Genomic DNA, 21,449 nt, shown 5'->3' on the forward strand with positions numbered 1-21,449 from the left:
TGTTGTAAAAAGAATTTTAGTAATATACGGATCACTAAATTCTTTAGACCAACGTTTAACAAAGCTAAGAGCACCTTTAGCTTTTAAGACAATTGAATTTACATGAGAATTAAAACTTAGTTTAGGGTCCATATTAACTCCTAAATCAACAAAGCTAAAAACTTGCTCTAAACTGAAGTTATTTATTACATTGGGGGAAAGATCTACGGGAAAAGCACATCGTTTTACATTTTTTAAGATTCAGTGGCATATCATTTTTGTGACACCAAGTAACTAAATTATTTAAATCCGTAAACTAAGACTCCGACTGAGTTGCATCCTTTCGTTATGAGAAGTATATGATTTAAAAAGTTTTACATCATCCGCATATAATAAAATTTCTGAAAACTTAATTACTGAAGGTTATCATTGATGAACAACAAGAACAGAATTGGGCCGAGAGGACTACCCTGTGGAACCCCTGAAGTGACACTAATTGAATCGGATAATGTATTATTAAATAAAACTTGTTGTTTTCTGTTAGTAAGATATGAGGATACCCATTCAAGAAGTCTTGGTTGAAAACCAAGAAGATCCAGTTTTTGCAAAAGAATTGAGTGGTTTACTCTATCGAATGCTTTACTAAAGTCTGTATATATAACATCAGTATTCTTATTATCCCTAAAACCCATTGGCACATGGTTTACAAATTCAAGCAAGTTTGTTACTGTAGATTTCCCTTTACAAAATCCATGCTGAGAAAATGAAATTAAAGGAGAGATTAAGAAATTTATTTGGTCAGTGACAATAGCTTCAAAAAGTTTGGGTATAGCTGACATTTTAGCTATCCCCCTATAGTTCTCAACAGATGATCTAACTCCACTTTTATGCAAAGGTAATATAAAAGAGTTTTTCCACATTGACGGAAAAATACCTTGTTTAAGAGATAGGTTAAAAAGCTTAGTTAAGGGCAGATTGTCCTTAATAATGGTTTTATTTAGTTTTATTTTCATCAGACTGATTAAAAATAATTATTTAAATATAAATTTTTGTATATTTTTTATTAAAAACAAATAATAATTTATTGAAAAAAATAATAATTTTTTTTATTAAAAAAATAATAATTTTTATTTTCTATTTTCTTTTTTTTCCTAAATTTTTTGTTAAAAAAATAATACTTTTTTTTTCTAATTAAAAAAAAATATTAATTCTTTTATATGTAAATATTGTTTTCCCATGAAATTGTAACTTTTTCATTCTTAAATATTGAAAATATTTTCTATAAAACTGAAAAGCTTCTAGAACCCACCTTTTATTTTATCAGGTTAAAAGGCTGAAACTTCGCCCAACGCCTTGTGTTTCCGCTATTTACACAGCTAATTTCTTTCAGAGTAAACAAAAATGCGCGCGAAGACATGTAACAGTACATACAACTATATTAATGTGTGCATAAATATAAATAAATACACGAAAACATATATACACGCATAGAACCTGATAAAAAATATATTTATTTTAAATATTTGTACTAACATACATATATGTATGTATGTTAATGTGTCTGTGCGTCTTCGCGGTATAGCATTGCATTCAAAACTTCTAACTTACGCCAACAGCAGCTGCCATAAACTTTTAACCCATTTCTGTTGCGTCTTATTTACAACGCACAGCAGCACGCACACACACAAACATATATGATGTACACTCAATCACATGCATTTGTTGGAAATACGCTCAAATACACTTACAAATGCGTTTCTTATGCTTTCAATGCATTCTGCTTTTCTTCCTTTTCTTCCCTTAGTCGCTTGCTTTTGCTTTATTTTCGCTTTCGCTGCAACTTCATAGAATTCAAAAGCACACATACACTTACATATATACATAAACATGTTCATTTGTGTGTGTGTGTTTGCTTAGAAATTGTGTGAAAAAAGAAAAAAAGCCAAGAGCTTAGTTATATTTACTCGCACAATTTATGTACTTTTTTATTGATGGCCTTACATACTTACAATACAAAAGTACATAGAGATATGGCTGCAAATATATATTATATGTACATATGTATGTATGTGTGATTCTATCGCTTGTGTGTTAATTATGTAGCTGCCTTTTGCTTATTGAGACTATTTTTAATATTTTGCTTTTTAATGTCTTTCAAAGTGTTTTGCTTTCAAAGCGCTGTGATATATTAGTTGGGTATAGAACTACATAAATATATGTATTTGAATGTGTTTCTCTATATATTTACATATTGTCATAACTATGTGGATATTAATATCTACATATAAGTATGTGTATGAGGTGGGCTTGAAGCACTTCAATTAATATAAGCAATATTTCTTTATATTTATATTTATTTAAAAAGAAAAAAATTCTTTTGAAAATTAATTATTATTTTTAAATATTTTTCTACAAAAACAAAAATATATAATTTTTAGAAAACAAATAAAAAACAAAGTTTTTTAAAATAATTTTTATAAATTTTTTCTAAAAATTATCTAAAAAATATTCTTAAAATATTTTTTATAAAAATTATCTAAAAAATATTCTTAAAATATTTTTTATAAATTTTTTTCTAAAAATTATTTTAAATTTTTTATATAAATATAATTGTTTTAATTATATGATATAATTTTTTATATTTATTTTTTGTTTTCTAAAAAAATATATACATATATTTTTTAAAAAATATAAAAAAACAAATGTTTCTTATACAACTAAAATTGATGTTCATGTCTAGTATTTAATCTGAAAGAAATAATTTTTTTCATAAATAAAAAAAACATTACTTCAAAAGTGTCTTAAAAGAAAGTGATTGGAATATTAATAGCAAATTCATAGAACAATTTTTTGAAACAATTCTGAAGTATAATCTCAGTAATAAATTTTATTTGAAGAATAATGCATAACGTGTTAAAAAAAGTTGTTTAGAAAACAAATTTTAACCTTTTTTCATAAATAAAAAAAAAATTTTAAAATATATATTCTATTATAAAAGCCTTTATCTAATTAATTAATTTTTAATCATTATTTTTTAAATTATTTAACTAATTATCTTTTTTAGTTATTTTGCTTTTTAAAGATTGATAAAGATGAAATGAATAAGCTTTTTAAAGTTTTAATTACAAATAAACTAATTAAATTTAAAATTTCTTACAATTATTTGTTAATTTTTTAAATTTTTTTTTATAAAATAAGTTTTGTTAAAAAATAAAATTAAATGATATCGCAACAATAATTATGAACAACAATAATTTGGAATTTCAGAAGACATATCTCGACGAATATTAATTTAACTACTAAGATTGAGATTAATTCTAACTGAATAAAGACTACAAACCATATTTAGACACAATTTGGAACTAAGAACCACTGAGCAATATGGATATCTTTATTTTTATGTAATACATTTATAAGTCAATTTCAATACATAAGTCAACTATTATCAATATTTAGTTTCAGATTTATACAAAACTCACTGTGAATCTATGACTAAGACTAAGGCACTGAGACTAACTAGTTCAATATGAGTAGTAAAATTTAGATTATCGATGACGTTAAGACTATGTTTAAGACTCAAACTAACTTAAGTAAAACGCTTTAATCAGTATTTAGTATACGATTAATACCAATTGTAGCATTAAGCTTACAACAGAGACTAAGATTATTTTGATTATGAACTAAAAATAGATCTAAAGTATAAAGTTAGAAATATTGAGGCTCAAACTTACTAAATTAAAATCAAGAATTTGAACAAGAGTACTGGTAAAATTATTTTTGGGTGTAAAAAAATTACTAATGACTAAAAATTAATCTTTCTTAATAACTAAGATTAATATTTGGCTATAGATTAAAATAAACATTGAAATGAAGATTAATATTAAAAAATTAACTAAATTATAAAATTTGTTTCAATTTTATTATATCGTAGTCTGTGATAAAAACTAAGATTACATTCGAGATCACATCTAACTAAATTATATATAAAGATTAATATTTGAACTGAGACTACTAACACTGACTGTAAGATTAAGATTTAGATTAACTAATGTATACACAATAATCAATATTTATATTTAGAACGCAGCGAGAACTTATGATTAAGACTACAGTTAACTAATCTTCTGACTAACGCTAAAATTAGGCAAACATTGAAACTAACACTGACTTCAATTGTAACTAGAATTGTGAATAATACTATAATTAACTAAATTAAGACAAAATTTAGGCTTAGGACTATGACTAGCGAAATATATATTAAGACTAACATTTGACTTCAAAACTAAGATTTTGATTTACTGACTGTGATTTACCTAAATATAGATTAGTCTAATATTTCGGTTCAGTTTGGGACTATTATTAGGATATCGGCAAAAGATTATGACTTAGACTAACAATTATGATTACGACTTAATTTGAGACTTTAATTTTGACTAAGACTAAACCTAGATTAGTGCCAAGACTAAGCCTAGAAAGACGGGAGTTTTAAATACGATCAAATACGAAAAACAAATCCGAAACAAATTTCGTTGTTGCAAATTATATTCACACATGGTTCAAGGCGCTTTTTGTGGCACTGTACGCGTTCAACTTCAATTATGCGCACAGTTGAAGGCGATATGAAATAACAAAAACAATAATAACAACTAGAACAAAATGTGCACTTCTTTGCTTAGCTAGTCGTTGGAGGTGAAGGCGAAATGCAATGCTGATAAATATAACTGTACACATGCACATTAGTATGTAGAATGCAACGCTGTGTCTCTGGCACCTACATATAACTGTACTAAAAGCACAGCACAGATAATTAAAAGCACATATACACTAGCAGATGGAGATAGTGTGGTGTGAAGAAGGCGGCCATTGAAGTGGAAGACGTGTGGGGTGGAAGTAGAAGAAGGCGAAGGTGGAGACGCACTTTTATGCCTTTGTGGACTTGCACAAAGCGACGACGCGCTCAATGGCAGTCAAAGTATTTACAATATATATGTATGTATATATAAGCATATAGCTTTCTGCCTCCTTTAGACCCCCACTAACAAACCGCTTGATCCAATACACACATACTTAGATGCATATCAACACTTTCAATCGCTTGCCGCGTTGCAGCATTAAAGGCTCTTGTTGTGTTTTCACTTTTATGCATGCACTTCTAATACTTAAGTACAAGAAGAAGAAGAAGCAGCAGCAGCGGTAGTATATTACAAAAAAATAAAATAAAATAAATTAAAGAAAAAAAAAAATATGTCGTTGCCTTATCTCTTGCGTGCTTAAAGTGTTTGAGTGCCTGTGTGTGCGGCAATTAGTTGCATACACCAATACAATTCACTTATCTGAAACTATTTACTTATATATTCATATACATGTAACTGTGTGTGTGCTTGTGCCTTCATTCTCCTTACGTTCACACTTGACTTCTATCTTTTTAGTGGAGTTTAGTTTAATACCAATTAGTCGCGTCTACTTCTATTTTTCTTTGGCGCACTACTTGCCCCAATTTTCATGTTGTCGTTGCTGGCGTTCTTATCAGTGACACTTGATTTGCTGGAATGTCAGGCTGAGGGATTTATGCGTGTCTATAAAACGATTTTCTACACGTTTGTGTGACATATTGTGGCAAGTGCAATGCAATGGCGGTGCAGCTTAATGGTGGCAAACAAATGCTTATACTTATACAAATACTATAGTTATATCAATACTATATATGTATGTATACATTCATACAAAGCAGAGAGAAGACTTTTACTAATAAAAATGGTGTTATATGTGATCAAGCGTTTACTTGGCTTCTAGAAATTAAATGCATGCTGTGTCATATATTCTGTTTTTCAGGGGGCTGCCGTAGTAAACTCGATTAAAATATTTAAAAAAAATTCGATTATAATATAAAAAAAATTATAAAAAAAAAATATTTTTAAAGATTGAGATTTAAAAAAAATATGAGAAATACTTTTAAAAATATTTTCATTGATATTTAAAAAAAAATTAAAAATTATTAAGAAAACAAATATTTTGATTCGTAATTTTAGTATAAAATAAATTAAAAAACTACAAATTGTATATATATTTAAGGAATTAAAAATATTTTTTTGTTTTTATTTTTTATCACTCTTCAGTTTTTTTTTATTAAAATTCAGAATTATTCAAAGAAATCAAATTTTTAAATATTTTCCAATTTTCTTAAATTTAAAAATTCGTCCGAGAAACTTGAAAATAATTGTAATTTATATGTTTTCGAAAATAAAGTTAAATTAAGAGCTTTGTTTGTAATTTTTGTTCCAACTTTGAAAATTTTTCAAAAAAAATTTGGTAAAAAATTATTCTGCAAAAAAATGTCAAATTAACTTTAAAAATATTAAAATATTTATGTCATGAAAAAAGTATTTGATTAAACAATATTCTTTGATATTTTATACTTAAATTTAGGAAAATCACTGGACATCCTAGAAATAAAAAGCATGCTAACTCTTATGTTGTGCATTTTTCATATTTTTCTATGTTTTCAAGTCCATAATTTTTTTTAATACATGTACATATTTCGATACCTAATCCTATAACCGACTAAACGGTTCCAACGCCAATCACATCACGTCATAATCGTAATTGAAAAAAAAAAACATAATTTTATTTAAATTAAAATAGAATGGTAAATATGTAAAAAAATATTTTTTTTAGTTTTGAAATTAATTTTTAATATATTTTTAAATGAAAATTTATCAGAAGAAATTTGAAAAAATAAAAAAAATATAATTTTTTTAATATAAATTTTAATTTAAAAATATAATTTTTTTTAATATAAAAAATATATTTTTTAATTTTTTTTATTATAATATATATTTTTTATTTTTTTACTTATTTTTTAATTGGAAGTTTTAAAAAAAAAAAATATTTATAATTATATAATTGAATAATAAAGAAAAATTTATCAATTTTTTATATTTTTCTTAAATGTTTTAAAAATATTGTTTTATTTGTAGGGTGCTTTTTTATTTTTAAAATTTTAAAATAAAAAAAATGTATATGTAAAAAGTGATTTTTTATATACCTATGTATATTATTTAAATTTATATTTCCTTTTATAAAGATTTGTTTTTATAAAAAAATTTATAATATGTTGTTTTACTCTACATACAGTACTTTTTCCTTACAAATAAGTTCACATGTTAGTTTATCTATCAATGCAACTCTGCATGCCATTCCAACTAGCAATGCAACAACAAATCACCAATGCAACCGGCTACATTTGCTTTAGACTTTGCTTGCTTCCAATAGCTTTGTATAACTTAGTCCCGGTTGCTGAGGCATATAAAAATAGCCACTGAAATTAGGTCGGAAAGGCAATGACAAACGGCAATAAAAACAACAAGCTGTTGTAAATGAAAATACGAAAACAATAACAACAGGCGTGAGCACATATGTAGACAGTAGTGATTTTATGTTGTCGTTTTTGTTATTGTTTTCTTTATTTTTTGCAGACATGAAGCACATGTTTTAGAGAATGTGGCATTAGAGAATTTACATATATACATATGTATGTGTTTGAGTAGAGTCAGAGTAAAAGTAAGAAAAAAACACAAGATAGAAATGTTGTTTTAATGGGAAAGGTGAGGATATCACATGGCAGATGTTTTAGTCTATTAAATTAAAAAATATATAGTGTAAAAAATATTAAAATTCACTAAAGTTTTCCTGCAATCTACCATATCGAATTATTTCGATAATTTTATTTATTAACAATTAGTTATTAGCCAAATTATTATCGATATTCTCAAACAAGAACAAATCGCAATCTATAAATCCTAAATTTCGATATTAAATAGGATTGAAAAAATCAAAATTATCATTAACCCTTTCGGACCTGTTGGGACACATACATCCCAGAAAAAGTTTTCTCATAACTAAATTCTTAATTTTCCATTTAAACTCATTTAAAACCTTCCCGTCTGGTATTTTGAAGTTCAGGTAACGGTTCTGTGTTTTTTGTGCTAAAATTGTGAACAGAAGACGCTCATCGCGAGATTATGGGAGGAGTCGATAGACTGGACCAAATGGCTGGCTTATATGATTTGAACCGAAAATCCAATAAGTGGTGGAAAAAAGTTTTTTATCGCCTCTTGATGATGTCTGTTGTAAATTCATGGATAATATATTCAGAGTTACGTCGTAAGAAGACGTCATTGATCAAAATAAATAAATGAAATAAATGATTTTTAGTTTATAAAAAAATATCCAACATATTGTTTAGTTTTTATTGAGTTATGTGATATAGAGACCCAACGGGACTTATACGTCCCGCTCAAAACAACGGAATGGACACATATGTCCCACCCCCCTTAGGCCCTCCTAGAGGGGGTAGAGACTCCACTTCAAAATTTATTCATGAAAATATTTTTTTAAGACCTATACTAAAGCTATAGTAATCAATAAATCAGGAAGTTTCCTGCTGGTTGCTTTCAGGTTCGAAAGGGTTAAAGAAAATAAAATAATAAATTACATTTATTATTAAAATATAATTAAATTGATAATAATCGAAAATTAAATTATCGATAGTATAAAAATCAATAATCGATACATATTTTTTAATAATCGATATATTCATGAAAATATTTTTTTTTCATTATTTCCTTATTTATGGAATCTGCTTATACTAACAACAAGTTATAAAATCTTAAATCTATTTAAAAACTAGACAAGCTCAACCAAGTGATTGAGCTGTATTGGTGAAACGTTGCTCTTTAGTACGCAGGCATATTCCTTCTTTTTAGGCGTGTTTGATCGCAGGAATGTACTAAAGCATTAGCCAATGGGTTTGGGTGATCACGGAGTTTAGATTAATATTTCAATCTGCTGTCCTCTACTTCTTTCTTTACCATAGGGATGCCAAGATCTTTATGGATATTTTCATTGCGCATGTACCATGGTGAGCACGTGATTGATCTAAGCAACTTCGATTGGAACCTTTGTATTATATCAATATTAGTTGCACAGGTCGTACCCCACAGTTGAATGCCGTACATCCAAATCGGCTTTATGACCGCATTGTATAAAAGCACTTTGTTGTCTAAGCTAAGTTTAGAGTTTTTATTTAAAAGCCAATTTAAATTTGCAGCTCTTATCTTCATGCACGTTATTTTTCTAGATATATGTTTTCTCCAAGTAAGCCTTTCTATCTAGGTGAATACCAAGATAGGTAACTTCATTCGCTTGAGGCAAAATATGTTTAATACATTATTATTAATAATCGAGTTTTGTATTAAGTTCAATAAAATTTATCGAAAAAGTTATCGATTTTACCAAAATAATCGATAAATAAGTTTCATCTCAAATCGGTTTTAATCTACTGATTATTATTTTTAAAAAATATACGTTTATTAAAGTTATTGTATATTGTTGCATTGCATTTTGTATTTATGTATATGAACAACTACCTAATACTTGGAAGAAATGTGGAAGGTTGTACGAAGAAAATTTAACAGATGCCTAAAACTCACATAAAATTACAACAAACAATGTTTATATGCATTAATTTACACACATATATGTACATAGCGATTTATATATTTTGCATCCATTGCATACAGGGCGTATACGTAACAAATTATCTGTTTGCTTAAAGGATGGCATCGAAGAGCTATGCTAAATAAATGTGTATAAATAAACAAACCAAAAGAGCCGCGAAGCAAACTATATCTACACACAACTTCATTTCAAGTCCTGTATGTATTGACTTATATCAATTATATAAATCGGTAAATGGGACTTTCTACATACTAAATGTAGAGTCCCAGTTGATATCAGCTAAAAATAAATTGTATGTATTAATATACATATATCAATTTGAGTTTCTCCAAATGTTATAAGTCTATTATTTCAATATCAGCCTAAATGTAGGCAACATATTCTGTGTGTTTTTCATTTCGGCAATGTAGAAAGTACTAAAAACCTATAGTCTCTCTATTTCTGCCATAATATTAACTAAAAATTAATAATATTAGTCATTGGTTATTATTTATAATATTTTAGGGTTCGATCTTGCCTAAATGTAGGGAATATTTTTATATTAGTTTTCACTTTCATTTTGTATTCGACCTCCACTAAAAATAAATGATATTATTCATTACTTTAAACATTTGTCTCTGTCTTGATTCTACTACTGTCTTTTAATTAAATATTAAATATTCGCCTAAATGTAGGCAACGTTTTTGTAATTTTCTTTTAATAAAAGTGCCAAAGTCTTAAAGATTTCACTTTCCTTAAAAAATCTGCACTGCATCACTGTTTCTAAAATATTCCAAAATGTTGCCTTATATATACGATATATATACGATATTGGGACCCGTCCTTCGCCTAAATGTAGGCAATATTTTTATATTAGCTTACACTTCCTTTTTGTATTCGACTCCCACTAAAAATAAATGGCTATTATTCATTACTTTATACATTTGAGCTTCTGTGTTCTCTGTCATGACTCTACTACTCTCTTTTAATTAAATATTAAATATTCGCCTAAATGTAGACAACATTTTTTAATTTATTTTATAAAAGTGCCAAAGTCATAAAAATTTCACTTTCCTCAAAAATTCTGCATTGCATCACTGATTTCAAAATATTCCAAAGTGCTGCTAACACTAAGCCACAGCATAAAAACTCCACAGAGAGCATATTGCAATATTCTACGTACTCTGAGCGGCAGACACAGCTGTGGGCACTTGCAAGAGAGGGAATTGTGCTTTTGCTTTTATTTTCAAATTTTTTTTTATTTAGTATTTTTTTCATTCATTCGCTTGCACTTTTACTCAACCATCAGCGCTGAGCGCCAATGTTAGAAGCATTTTATTTGGCTGTTTTAACTTTTCTCTAGCTCTCACTGTTATACATTGGGTCAAAGACCTGCAGGAGGTCGTTTCAGCACCGGTGCAATGACGGCAGCAGTTCATTAGCTGTGTGTATGTGCTTGAGAATGTGCAATAGTCAACAAGCAACGTAGAATAACACGATGACGTTATGTTAGATATGATGTGAGCACTATTAACATTGCATATACGTGTATAACATTACAGAACTGCAACGACTGCAAAATGTTGTGATTACATGCTGACTATAACTCTTTTGAATGCAGTTGAGCGGCGTTAGTGCTTACTTAGCTGGAGCTTTGGGGCAGCTTACGATTTCTGAATTATGCATTTGAGGTTGAAATTTTGTGTTTGAGAGCGAGAGAGTGTGAGAGAGCAAGTCTGTTTGTAAACTTTAAAGCTGTAAAGTAATGAATCTCAGTAAAATTCTGTTGTTATTGTTTTCTTCCTGCTTATTACTACTGAAATGGAGAGTGGTTTAATAACAGATGATGTTCATAAAACAACAAATATATTGTATTTTTACAGTATGTGAAAATTTCATATAATTTTTTTTTTCAAATGAGAGAAATGAAAATTAAGAAAGGAAGAAGAAAAAATATAAAAGATTAATAAAATAAAAAATAACTAAAAAATTATGAAAATAATAATAAATAGACAAATAATATAAAATTAAATGGAAAATTATTCAAAATTCAAATTATTTATTATATTAAATTAAATTAAAATTTTATTTTAAATAATTTAAAAAATTATAAATTAAACTAAATACAATAATATTAAATTAAATAAAAAATATTTAGAAATAATTTATAAAATAATTAATTAAATTAATTAAATTTAATAACTAAATAATATAGAATTAAAAATATTGAAAAGAAAATAAATTTTGAAAAAATGATAAATTATAAAAAATTAAAAAAAAAAATTTATATAAATTATAAAAAGCGAAACTTGAGAACTGTTCAATAATAAATTCTGAGAAACTGAACACCAGCAAATATATAAATTTATTTATTTAAGGAGGACCTTCACCTTACTCAAGTTCACTGGCATTTCCTTGCTTGCATATATTCAATAAATATGTTGTCTACAATTAGGCGTATTAAAGCATACATAGTTGGATTTCATACCAAATCATGAAGCTAAAAATTAAAATTGAAAGATGTTAAATAAAAATAATTAAATATGATTTGAAAATTCTGTTTTGAATATCTGAATATTTTGAAAGTGAATAAAAAAGGTATTGGAAATATGTTTAAATAAATAAAAGATATACAAATATATTGAAAACTGATTTAAGGAGAAATTTTGTTCCAACAATATTTTTTTTAATTAAAATTAAAATTTTATTTTAAATTTAAAACAAAAAAACTATAAAAAAAACTTACAGAATATATATTTTTAAGTTTTTAAAAACTTGAAAATTTATTGCGCCTAATTGTAGGCAACGTATTGCTTTATAACTCTTTTTAAAATAATATCTAAAATAAAATCTATTTTTTTAATAATATTGGAAAGTGTCTATAGCTTTTGATATTTCTAACTTGTTTATTACATTTTAATTTCTTTTTACTAATATGTGTATTCTCTTTATCTTTTTAGGAATGTCAACCTGTCACTTCAACAGCTTCAATAACAACAATATTAAGTGAGTACCAAATAATTTTTTTTATTTTAAAAATTTTAATGTAATTTTTTTTTTTGGGTTTTTACTGAAAATAATTTTTTAATTGAGAATATGTATGTATATCTATATAATTCGCATATATACTTATTTTATTTTATAGGTTTACATTTTTTTTTATTTATTTACGATGTATTCGATCTTATTTCCATATATTAATTTTGGTGAATTTGAAGTTGATTCAAAAAATCTAAATATAATTTTTTTTAAATTTGAAATAAAAAAAATTAAATCTTGGAAAAAATTTAATTTTCGAAAAAAAGTAATTTCTGAGAATAATTTTAATTTGAAAACAAATTGTAATTGAAAAAATTAAAACAAAAATATTAATTTCGAAAAAATTTAATTTCCGGTATAAATTTTAAGTAAGAAACAATTTTATTTTTGAATTCAAAAAATCTAAATACAATTTTTATTCTAAATTTAAAATTATAAAAAAAATTTAAATCTTGGAAAAAATTTTAATTTTCGAAAAAATTTCTGAGAATAATTTTAATTTTTAAAAAACAATTTAATTTTTGAAAATAAAAAACTTTTTTTGGAAAAAGAATTTTATTAAAAAAAATTTTAATTGTTAAAAAAAAGCTTCTTTTTGGAAAAAACTTATTTTTGAAAAAAAAAAAATATTGAAAATCGTTATGAGAAAAATTTTTGTTTACCTTATTAAATTAGTACAATTTGCACTGAAGCTTATCTTTATTGTTTTTCCCACCTTATTTATATGTAGCATGCAACAATAAGCGCTATACAAAAATCACTTCCTTAATAAATCAGCCAATACGGTCAAAGTTATACACAAGTAAAGCAAATGCAAAAACAAACAAAGCAAAACACATTACAATAGTAAAAATGTTTTTTTAAAGTTAAAGAAATGGTGTTGCAACATTGTAGCCGAGCCGAGCGCCACAACAAAACTAATGAAATGTGAAGAAGGAAATATATTTACATGCAACACAGTATATGTGTGTATATTTGCAAGTCGCAGTAGTAAATACAAAAAAAAAAATGCCAGTTCGAGACCCCCAAAAAATGTGTAGCGCCGCGTTCATGTGGCATGACATACAAATTATCGGAAGAGGTTATGCATGGCGCGCCAAGGCAGCGAAGGCTGGCTGTGCTAATCAAGCCACACAATGCAAGTGAACATTTGCTGTACACAAAAACAAAAAAAACACTCACCCACTTTGCCCCAGTTGAACTCCAAATGCGCTGCTGCTGCGGCATGCAACATACGCTTGTGATTTTCTTTTTATGCATTTTCACTTCTTTTTTTGCGTTTTATTTTCGCGCAACTATTACATTTTCTATGTAATCGACAGACAAACGGCGCGACGGACGGACGTACATGCAATTCGTTAGCTGTGCAGCTATTGTGCAACATTTCGCCGCACAACCTACACTGCTGGCGCAGAAAGCTGCAAATTGCAAGCATTTCGTGGGGTAGAAAGAGTAAAATGAGTAAAAGGAAATTGAAAAAAAAAAAAATATTAAAAAAAAATTCAAATAAATTAAAAAATATTTAAAAATAAACGTTTTTTAAGTTTTAAAACAATTTTAATTAAAAAAAAAATTTAATTAACTTAGAATTAAAATTTTAAAAAAATTAATTAATTTTTTTTTAATAAAACTTTTTTATTTTAATAAAATTTTTTTTATATTTGAAATTTTTTTTATTTGTAAAATATTTTTTAAGTTTTTTAAATATATTTTTTAATTTTTTATATATTTTTTTTTTTGTAAAATTACATATATAAAAAGTGAAGTTGCAAATAAAAAGCGCTGAAATAACGATGTGCAATTACTCTTGCCGTTGTTGTTATTATTACCGTTGTTGCCGGAAAGCGCTTGCAATTTCGCTGCACACGCTCTTACGTAATCGCAATTGAAGTTGCAAACACCACGCCATGCATTCAATATAGACTTCACTTCTCACCGCCCTCCATCTGTCCCGTGCATTTCTTTGCTTTGAAGTAGCTTTGAGCTGCCTGCCGGCATTAGTGTCTCTAATGTTGCTCCTCGGACTCATTGCACTGCTTTAACAGCATACTAACACACACAGATATATGCACACTTGAGTAACTGCATCGCACGAATTTGTGCCACAAACCACTTCAAACGCCACACACACACACAGCTTGCAACTTTACACCGGTGCGCCACCGTCCGCCGCCTCCCAACGCGTCGCTTCATCGTCGTTAAGCGCATGCTTTCCTCTTCAAATTGCACTACAGCCATTCATCTTATGAGCTCACCAAGTATCCACAGCGAGTGCTTTTGCCTTACTCCTGCGTTCGCTGCTGCTGCTAGAGTCGCTGTCGCGGCGTCGCCTTCATGTGGTACAGGTTTTATTGGCTTGCTTTGGCAATAGTTTTTGTAGTTGTTATTATTTGTTGTTGTTGTTATGCTATTACATACTGTTAACTCAGTCGTTTTGTTGTTGTTGTCCTCTTTTGCAAACTTTTCCGCTTTTCACGTTCAACGACGATGATCGTCATGAATTTTCCATCATTCATTTTGCCCTCCCTCGTCGCGTTTGACTTCTTTTCTCGCCGTTATCTTGTGGTTTTTGTCGCTTGCAATTTTTCTGATGTTGTGGTGGTGTGTTTGTTTTTGTAATTTTTTTTTATTTTCATTATATTTTATTTGAATTTATTTTTACGTTTTATTTGAGACTTTTGTGTTGTCTTTGGCCTGTGACTGTAGATTGCGCAATACGAGTGGGAGCAATGCGATAAATACTCTCTTTGCACCCGTTTGGAGATTAGCTAAAATTGCTAGGGGGATGAATATAAGTATATATATGAAGCTTGGTTAAACAACTGGATCTAAACAGTGACAGGAGGTCTCAAGAGCCGACCGAATGAAACTTCAAAGGTGTTAGAGGACCTTATGCTCTAGATTTTAGATCTCTAGCGTAATTAATTTTAGAATCTTCTTTTATAAAGAAAGTGATTAAACTCAGTCTTTTGTCTTTGAACGTCTTTTTGGAAGAGTAAAAGATCTATCAAAGCTCTGTTATACTCGGCTACTTACTTCTCGAAAAATGTGTCCAAACTTTGTCTTCAGACTTAATTTTATCGATTTCGGCAATGTCGTTTTCGGTTAAAGTAAATAATATAAGAATTTTGGGAATGCCATCTCTAATAAGCTCTCGTCCACGATTTTATAACGACTGAAGACATTACGGTAATGTGTACGTATGTTCGAATAGCAGAATTGCGTGAATCCAACTAAAACTACTAAAATCCAACCAAACCAATCCTTATCATCAATTTCAATAGTTAAAAGCCAGAGGACCTTGTCCTATTCACACTGGGTTTTGGGGATTCTGCCTTCGGGATCACCCTCATGCAGCACACCAATGATAATGTGGCCGTTTAGATGACAGCTTAGGCTTTTCAGCTGACCTCTGCCGCTATGCCACAACTACAAGCGCTTCCATCCTAAAATTGGATAGAACCCCATTCGCACACTCGATGCATTCTTGGAGCACTTTTGCGAGCTCCTACTTTGTTGGTGACTGCGGTTGCATCTTTCTCAATAAGTATGCAGCGCGTCGCTTTTCCGCATGCTTCGCTTTTGACGGGTCTTCTACCGTAAAGATAGACTAATCCTTGTAAGATGCGATTTCACTGCTGTCTTTCTTCCTTCGCCTTCTGCCTTGTAGCCAGACTCCGGTTACTAGCCTTGGATCCGACTGCCTCTGTTTCCGTTGCCTTACTGGAGGTAAGCTTAGTTGTGTCTCCAGCTTTTTTTTTCATTCAGACTAAGCATAGCTTCTGTCTTCGTGCTGGCTGCCTTAGAAGTCGTTGAGAACGCTGCTCTCTTTGCAATCAGCTTCTTCCGGTTGTTTTTGGGGAGATTCGGACACCCCTGGTGTGTCATTTATTTTATTTAATGTGTTAATTTTTTTTAAACCACGAGTGTGGGGTAGAGTATGTCCACTTGCGCATAGTCCCCGCTACGCAAGTAAGGGTATCTTATTGCGGAGGGCGCCAGGCATCCCTAAGCTCAGTTTGAGCCTAAGGCGAAGGAAGAAATCTCCTCGACACGGGTCGCGTGACTCCAGTCCTTTTTGCAGCACCACTATGGTATGACTTCATTGCCATTGCACAGCGTTGCCACCAGAAAATATTTTTTTTTAATATTTATTATTATTTACTTTCATAACTTTAATAAATTATATATATATATCACGAAAGAAAAGAAGAAAAAAATTTAGAGTTGCCACTCTTTAAAAAAAAATTAAATAAATACAAGAAATTACTTTGATTGCTACCAAATTGGTATTTAAAAAGCCTGTGTAAGCACAACAATTTTTTTTTAAATAAATTTCGCATGAAAAACAACAACAACACACCGCTCCTACACAGGCACCATCTTCTTTCTACTTGCCACAAAACAAGCAAAGTAAAAATGTACACTTTGACCGCACTCACACACAGAAAAGGTCAATGGATAAGGTCTTTTACGTAATGACAGCCAAAAAGTTCGCTAGCCAAAAAAACGACGAAAACGCTACCCAAATAACTGTAAGTCAACGCCAAATTGTTACGTAATGCAAACTGCTGCTACAATAACAACAATCAAACAGAAAACGAAACTTACGAAAGGATTGTAAAAGGCGGTTTAGCTGATTTGTTGTGGTTTTTTTATAATACGTTTGTTGTTGTTGTTGTTGCTGTTGCAGCAGGAGTTTGCTACGTGTTGTTATTGTTGTTTCCTTGCAGTCAAACCGTTGATTAAATCAAATGAATGCGCCTAGTTGAAGTGCAAGCGTGAAGGCGCAACAGCCCGTGCAGCGTCATAAATCCAACGATAACAACAACAACACACACATTTTATATTTAACAGTTTTTTTTCAGCATATTTTTATGCCACATTTACAGCTGCCATGATCGCCAACACGTAATCGCCGCATTTTGTAGAACGAGTTTTCCACACACATTTTCCAGACTTTTCTGCAACGATTATAAAACCAAACGGCCAACAAGAAAAACAAACAAATGCAACAACAACAACAACAACTACTAACTACTGCATAAACGAGTTCAAAATTTGCAGCAAAACCGTAGCTGGCTGCAACACGTAATGTCGAACAAAATGCAAAAAATAAAAAATCGAAGCAACAAAGTGAAAGATCGTGCAAGTTGCAGTCGCATGCCACATGTTGAATGCTTGAGAAGGCGATAAATAAAATCAAATAAGCAGCAAACAAGACACAATTGAAAGTAGGAAAAATAGAAAATGGGTAGCTTGGTTGTTAGGTCGAGTGGCTGTCCGACTAACGGTTTCCCGCCTGCTTGCCTTGCTGCTTGCTTTGTTTGCTCGCCTTCGTTGTTGCTGGCCGTACAAGATCAGAAAACAAGAAAATTGCAACATGTAACTGGCGCTTACATAACAAAACACATAGCAAATACACATATACATATATATGTTTGTATGTATGTGTGGTTGTGCAAAGTGGGTCTCAATGTTGTTGCCACAAAGCACATTAGCAACTAAATGCAACTAATAAAGTTGTACTGGCAAAATTTGTTGTTGTACAGCGTATTTGTTGTTGTATGGCGATTTTTTGTAGTGCCATGTGATTGTTGTTGTAATGTGAATTTGTTGTTGTAATTCCATATTGTTGTTGTTGCATTATCAGTTTGTTGTTGTAATGTGATTTTGTTGTTGTAATGTGAATTTGTTGTTGTAATTTCACATTGTTGTTGTTGCATTATCAGTTTGTTGTTGTAATGCGAGTTTGTTGTTGCAATGCGGTTTTGCTGTTGTATTACGATTTTTTTTTGCTTTTGCTTTGTGGCTTAATTGTTGTTGTTGTTCTAAAGCATGCAACATTGGCCAAATGAAAGTGAAAAATGTGCCGCAAGCGTGAAACAGGCGACAGCATGGTGTTAGCGGCGTGTGTTGCAAGAGCTGCTATGAGTGTGTACGTGGCCGCCTGGTCGGTTGGCGCGTAATAAAGTTGTACACCTACTTATATACATATGTACCGTATGCCAGTGTTTGATTGCCGGCTACAAGCAAGTTAGATGCATTACAAGTTGCCTGCTGATTACTCAATCGCCAGCGGCAAGGCAAGCGGCGTGCGGTGGCATGCAAAAAAATGAAAAAGAAAGAAAAAGAAATTAATTGCAAAAAACTATTGCACAGTGCACATGCATTTGCATTTGCATTTTCACTTTATTAGGTTACATTTTGTTGCAATTGTTGCATGATCATGTGGTTTCTGGCTTTGACGTTGGCCGCTCGTTGCATTGCCGCTGTTGCAATAGCGTATATGTGCCATACGGATGGCTGTTGGCAAGCCACACCACTCACCAGCGCGATTTCTTTCCCGCTCACACCCGACCGTCGCGTCGTCTGGGTTCATTCATACATTTGTCCCGTTATAGCCGATTCTACTGCTTCGTCGGCGCAAGTGTGTGCACATAATTTTCACTGCGCGTTGCAATAAAGCTTTTCTTTGTTTCTTTGGCCAATCACACTGCTGAGTTGCACTTTTATTTGCAGTTTTTTTTTTACTGTTACGTTTACAGTCAGCGCTGCTGGTGGTGTTATGCAACTTTTTGCATTAAACTCTAATAAAAATTGCAACTACACTTGGTGGTGTGGTGTTAGATAAGTCAATACTTTTTCTATGCGGCTCACGCTGGTGCACATATGAGTGGACTCGTTTGCAATTAAACGAATGTGACGATGTTAGATCAGCGGATCGCGGCTTAGGTGACTGATATAGACAGCAAATAATACAAGTAAACTGCGATAGAGGTAATGAGGAGGCGTTGTTAGACAACTTGGAGTTTCAAGAAAATCGAATGTCGAGAAGCCGCTTTATAAATGGAGATTTCAACTCTTCATCGCGCCAGTTCTAGACATTTTGTAATTTTATAAGACAATAAAGTACTGTGAGAAAATCCAAACTTTGGAGGCAGGTATAAAAATTCATACCTAGTCTAGACTTCTTGATTACTTTATAAAGTCTAAGCAACTCGAAACCTGATCGGTTGGCGCGAAACCCTGGAGATGACACTTTTAATATGAAAGTTTAGACGCATAATCCGTCGTAATCTGCTTTATAAGCAAATTATAGTCCTAAGAACTTCGAAACAAGTGAAGACCTTTTTATAAATGTCGGGCTATACTAGATCTTTTTGTTACGTAATAAGGCAATCAAGGCAAGGAAGAAACTCGAAACATACTAAAATATTTTGGGACTCGAGGACCAAAAATTATATACTGCATCGCCTTGATTGCGCCTGGGAGCCGGTTTATTGGGAAAGTTTAAAAACTTTTTATTTCTCCTTAGCTTGGTTCATATTACCAAAATCTCCTCCAGCTTTTATAAGAAGTGCTTAATAAGAATAAAATTACTTTATGGAACCAACTAACAAAGGAAATAAAAATTTTAGTTGAAACCAAAACCCATATTCAACCTCAAAACCTTCTAGCATAGCATAGGGCTTACCAAGCAGTTTCTGTTGTGATGCTTTCTTAGAAATTACCACTGCAGTTACTTGCTGGAAACCGAGCCGCCTCCCAGAGCCATCAAGAGTCCCTTCTTGAAATACGTCGACGACTTAGAAGACTATATCGACAGAACTTCGGATGCGACTTACAATAGACAAGCACTGAACGCCATTCACGGAGAAACAATACCCACCATTGCAGACACAGAGCTCCAGTTGCCTTGCGAAACTAGAGTAACCCTAACTTCTAATGAATGAGGGTAGTACAATCGTGGTAGATCCCCACGAGTTTTACACGAGTTCGTCGATTCTTAAACTTAAATCGACCAGACTTATCGCATAAAAGGTTTCTAGGATCATGGTTTCTATGAGATTAGTAAAAAATGTTATTGAATAGTGTACTTATCGCCTTATTTACTCAAAACCTTAGCTTAGTAGGGATCACTTTGAGATTACGATATCTCTCATAATGACGCCAGTATTACTTTTATAACACGGCATGCCTGGAACCAATCAAGTTTATCCTACAAAGGTGGTCCACAGATAGTTTTCTTTCCATGTGTGGTTTCCGATTACTCTTGGATTTAATTTTTATGGAATCTGTTTTTAGAACAGTAAAGCTGTTTTGCTTTTACTTTATTGTAAAAAAGTTATAGTCTTGGTAGTTAAATCGATCGAATATCCTCCTCTCAAAGCTCACTCAAAGCGATCCTGCTTCTATGTAAAACAAAAGTACATTAATTCAAGGGATTTGGATCAATATGTGGCCAGCTCCAGTTGCCTTGCGAAACTAGAGTAACCCTTGCGCAACTTCGTTCTGGATACTGTAGCAGACTAAACTCCTACCTATCCAGACTAGACCCTGACATACTCTACATATGGCCTGCATGCAAAGAGTCCCCGTTAACGCTACGCATCTAACACCGCTTTGCCTTTGATCCGACCCCTTCGAAACAGTTCGTTTCCTGGGCCTCCCGTTAAATGACTTATATGACAATTAGGCTAGGCTTGCCGTTTCAGGCAGGCCTGGGTAACCGCTACAACAACAACAATCAAAACCTTCTTCTCAAAACTAGAAAAGATAGGGTTGGTATCCCCTAGGTTACAAATATTACATGGCTTTCGACCTGTATGCGGCTTTCTTTGAGTTCGAATCATATAGACTGCAGAAATCTATACCCCAAATGAATCTTGATTATACTATCAGTTTCTGATTTGAAATTACCGTAGTTTAGAAGTTATTCCTGTCTATTTATTTATATATTTATTCTTCGTCTTGATTTATTCCTGGTATGACTTCTGGGTGTTTGCTTAGATTTAGGAAAAAAATGAGCAAGCTTTAAGCTCTGAAACTCGAAGGCAGAATTCAGTATCGATCATCTTTCCTTCACATCCTTATGAGGTTAAAATGCAATCAACTCATGGGTTTCTCTCCATCTCTCTCTATGTCGATCA

The 21,449-nt window shown here is 30.8% G+C and overlaps 1 protein-coding gene across 1 annotated transcript in view; it reads left to right on the forward strand.

Annotated features, from left to right (window-relative positions):
* The window catches only part of LOC128919790 (putative uncharacterized protein DDB_G0285031), a 207,870-nt gene that overhangs the window by 133,666 nt on the left and 52,755 nt on the right, over positions 1 to 21,449 (forward strand). The window contains exon 5 of the mRNA XM_054231934.1: positions 12,438 to 12,483. Coding sequence (XP_054087909.1) covers positions 12,438 to 12,483 — 46 coding nt within the window. The remainder of the gene's footprint in view (positions 1 to 12,437; positions 12,484 to 21,449) is intronic.

The sequence above is a fragment of the Zeugodacus cucurbitae genome, chromosome 5 (genome assembly GCF_028554725.1).
Source record: "Zeugodacus cucurbitae isolate PBARC_wt_2022May chromosome 5, idZeuCucr1.2, whole genome shotgun sequence".
NCBI lineage: Eukaryota > Metazoa > Arthropoda > Insecta > Diptera > Tephritidae > Zeugodacus > Zeugodacus cucurbitae.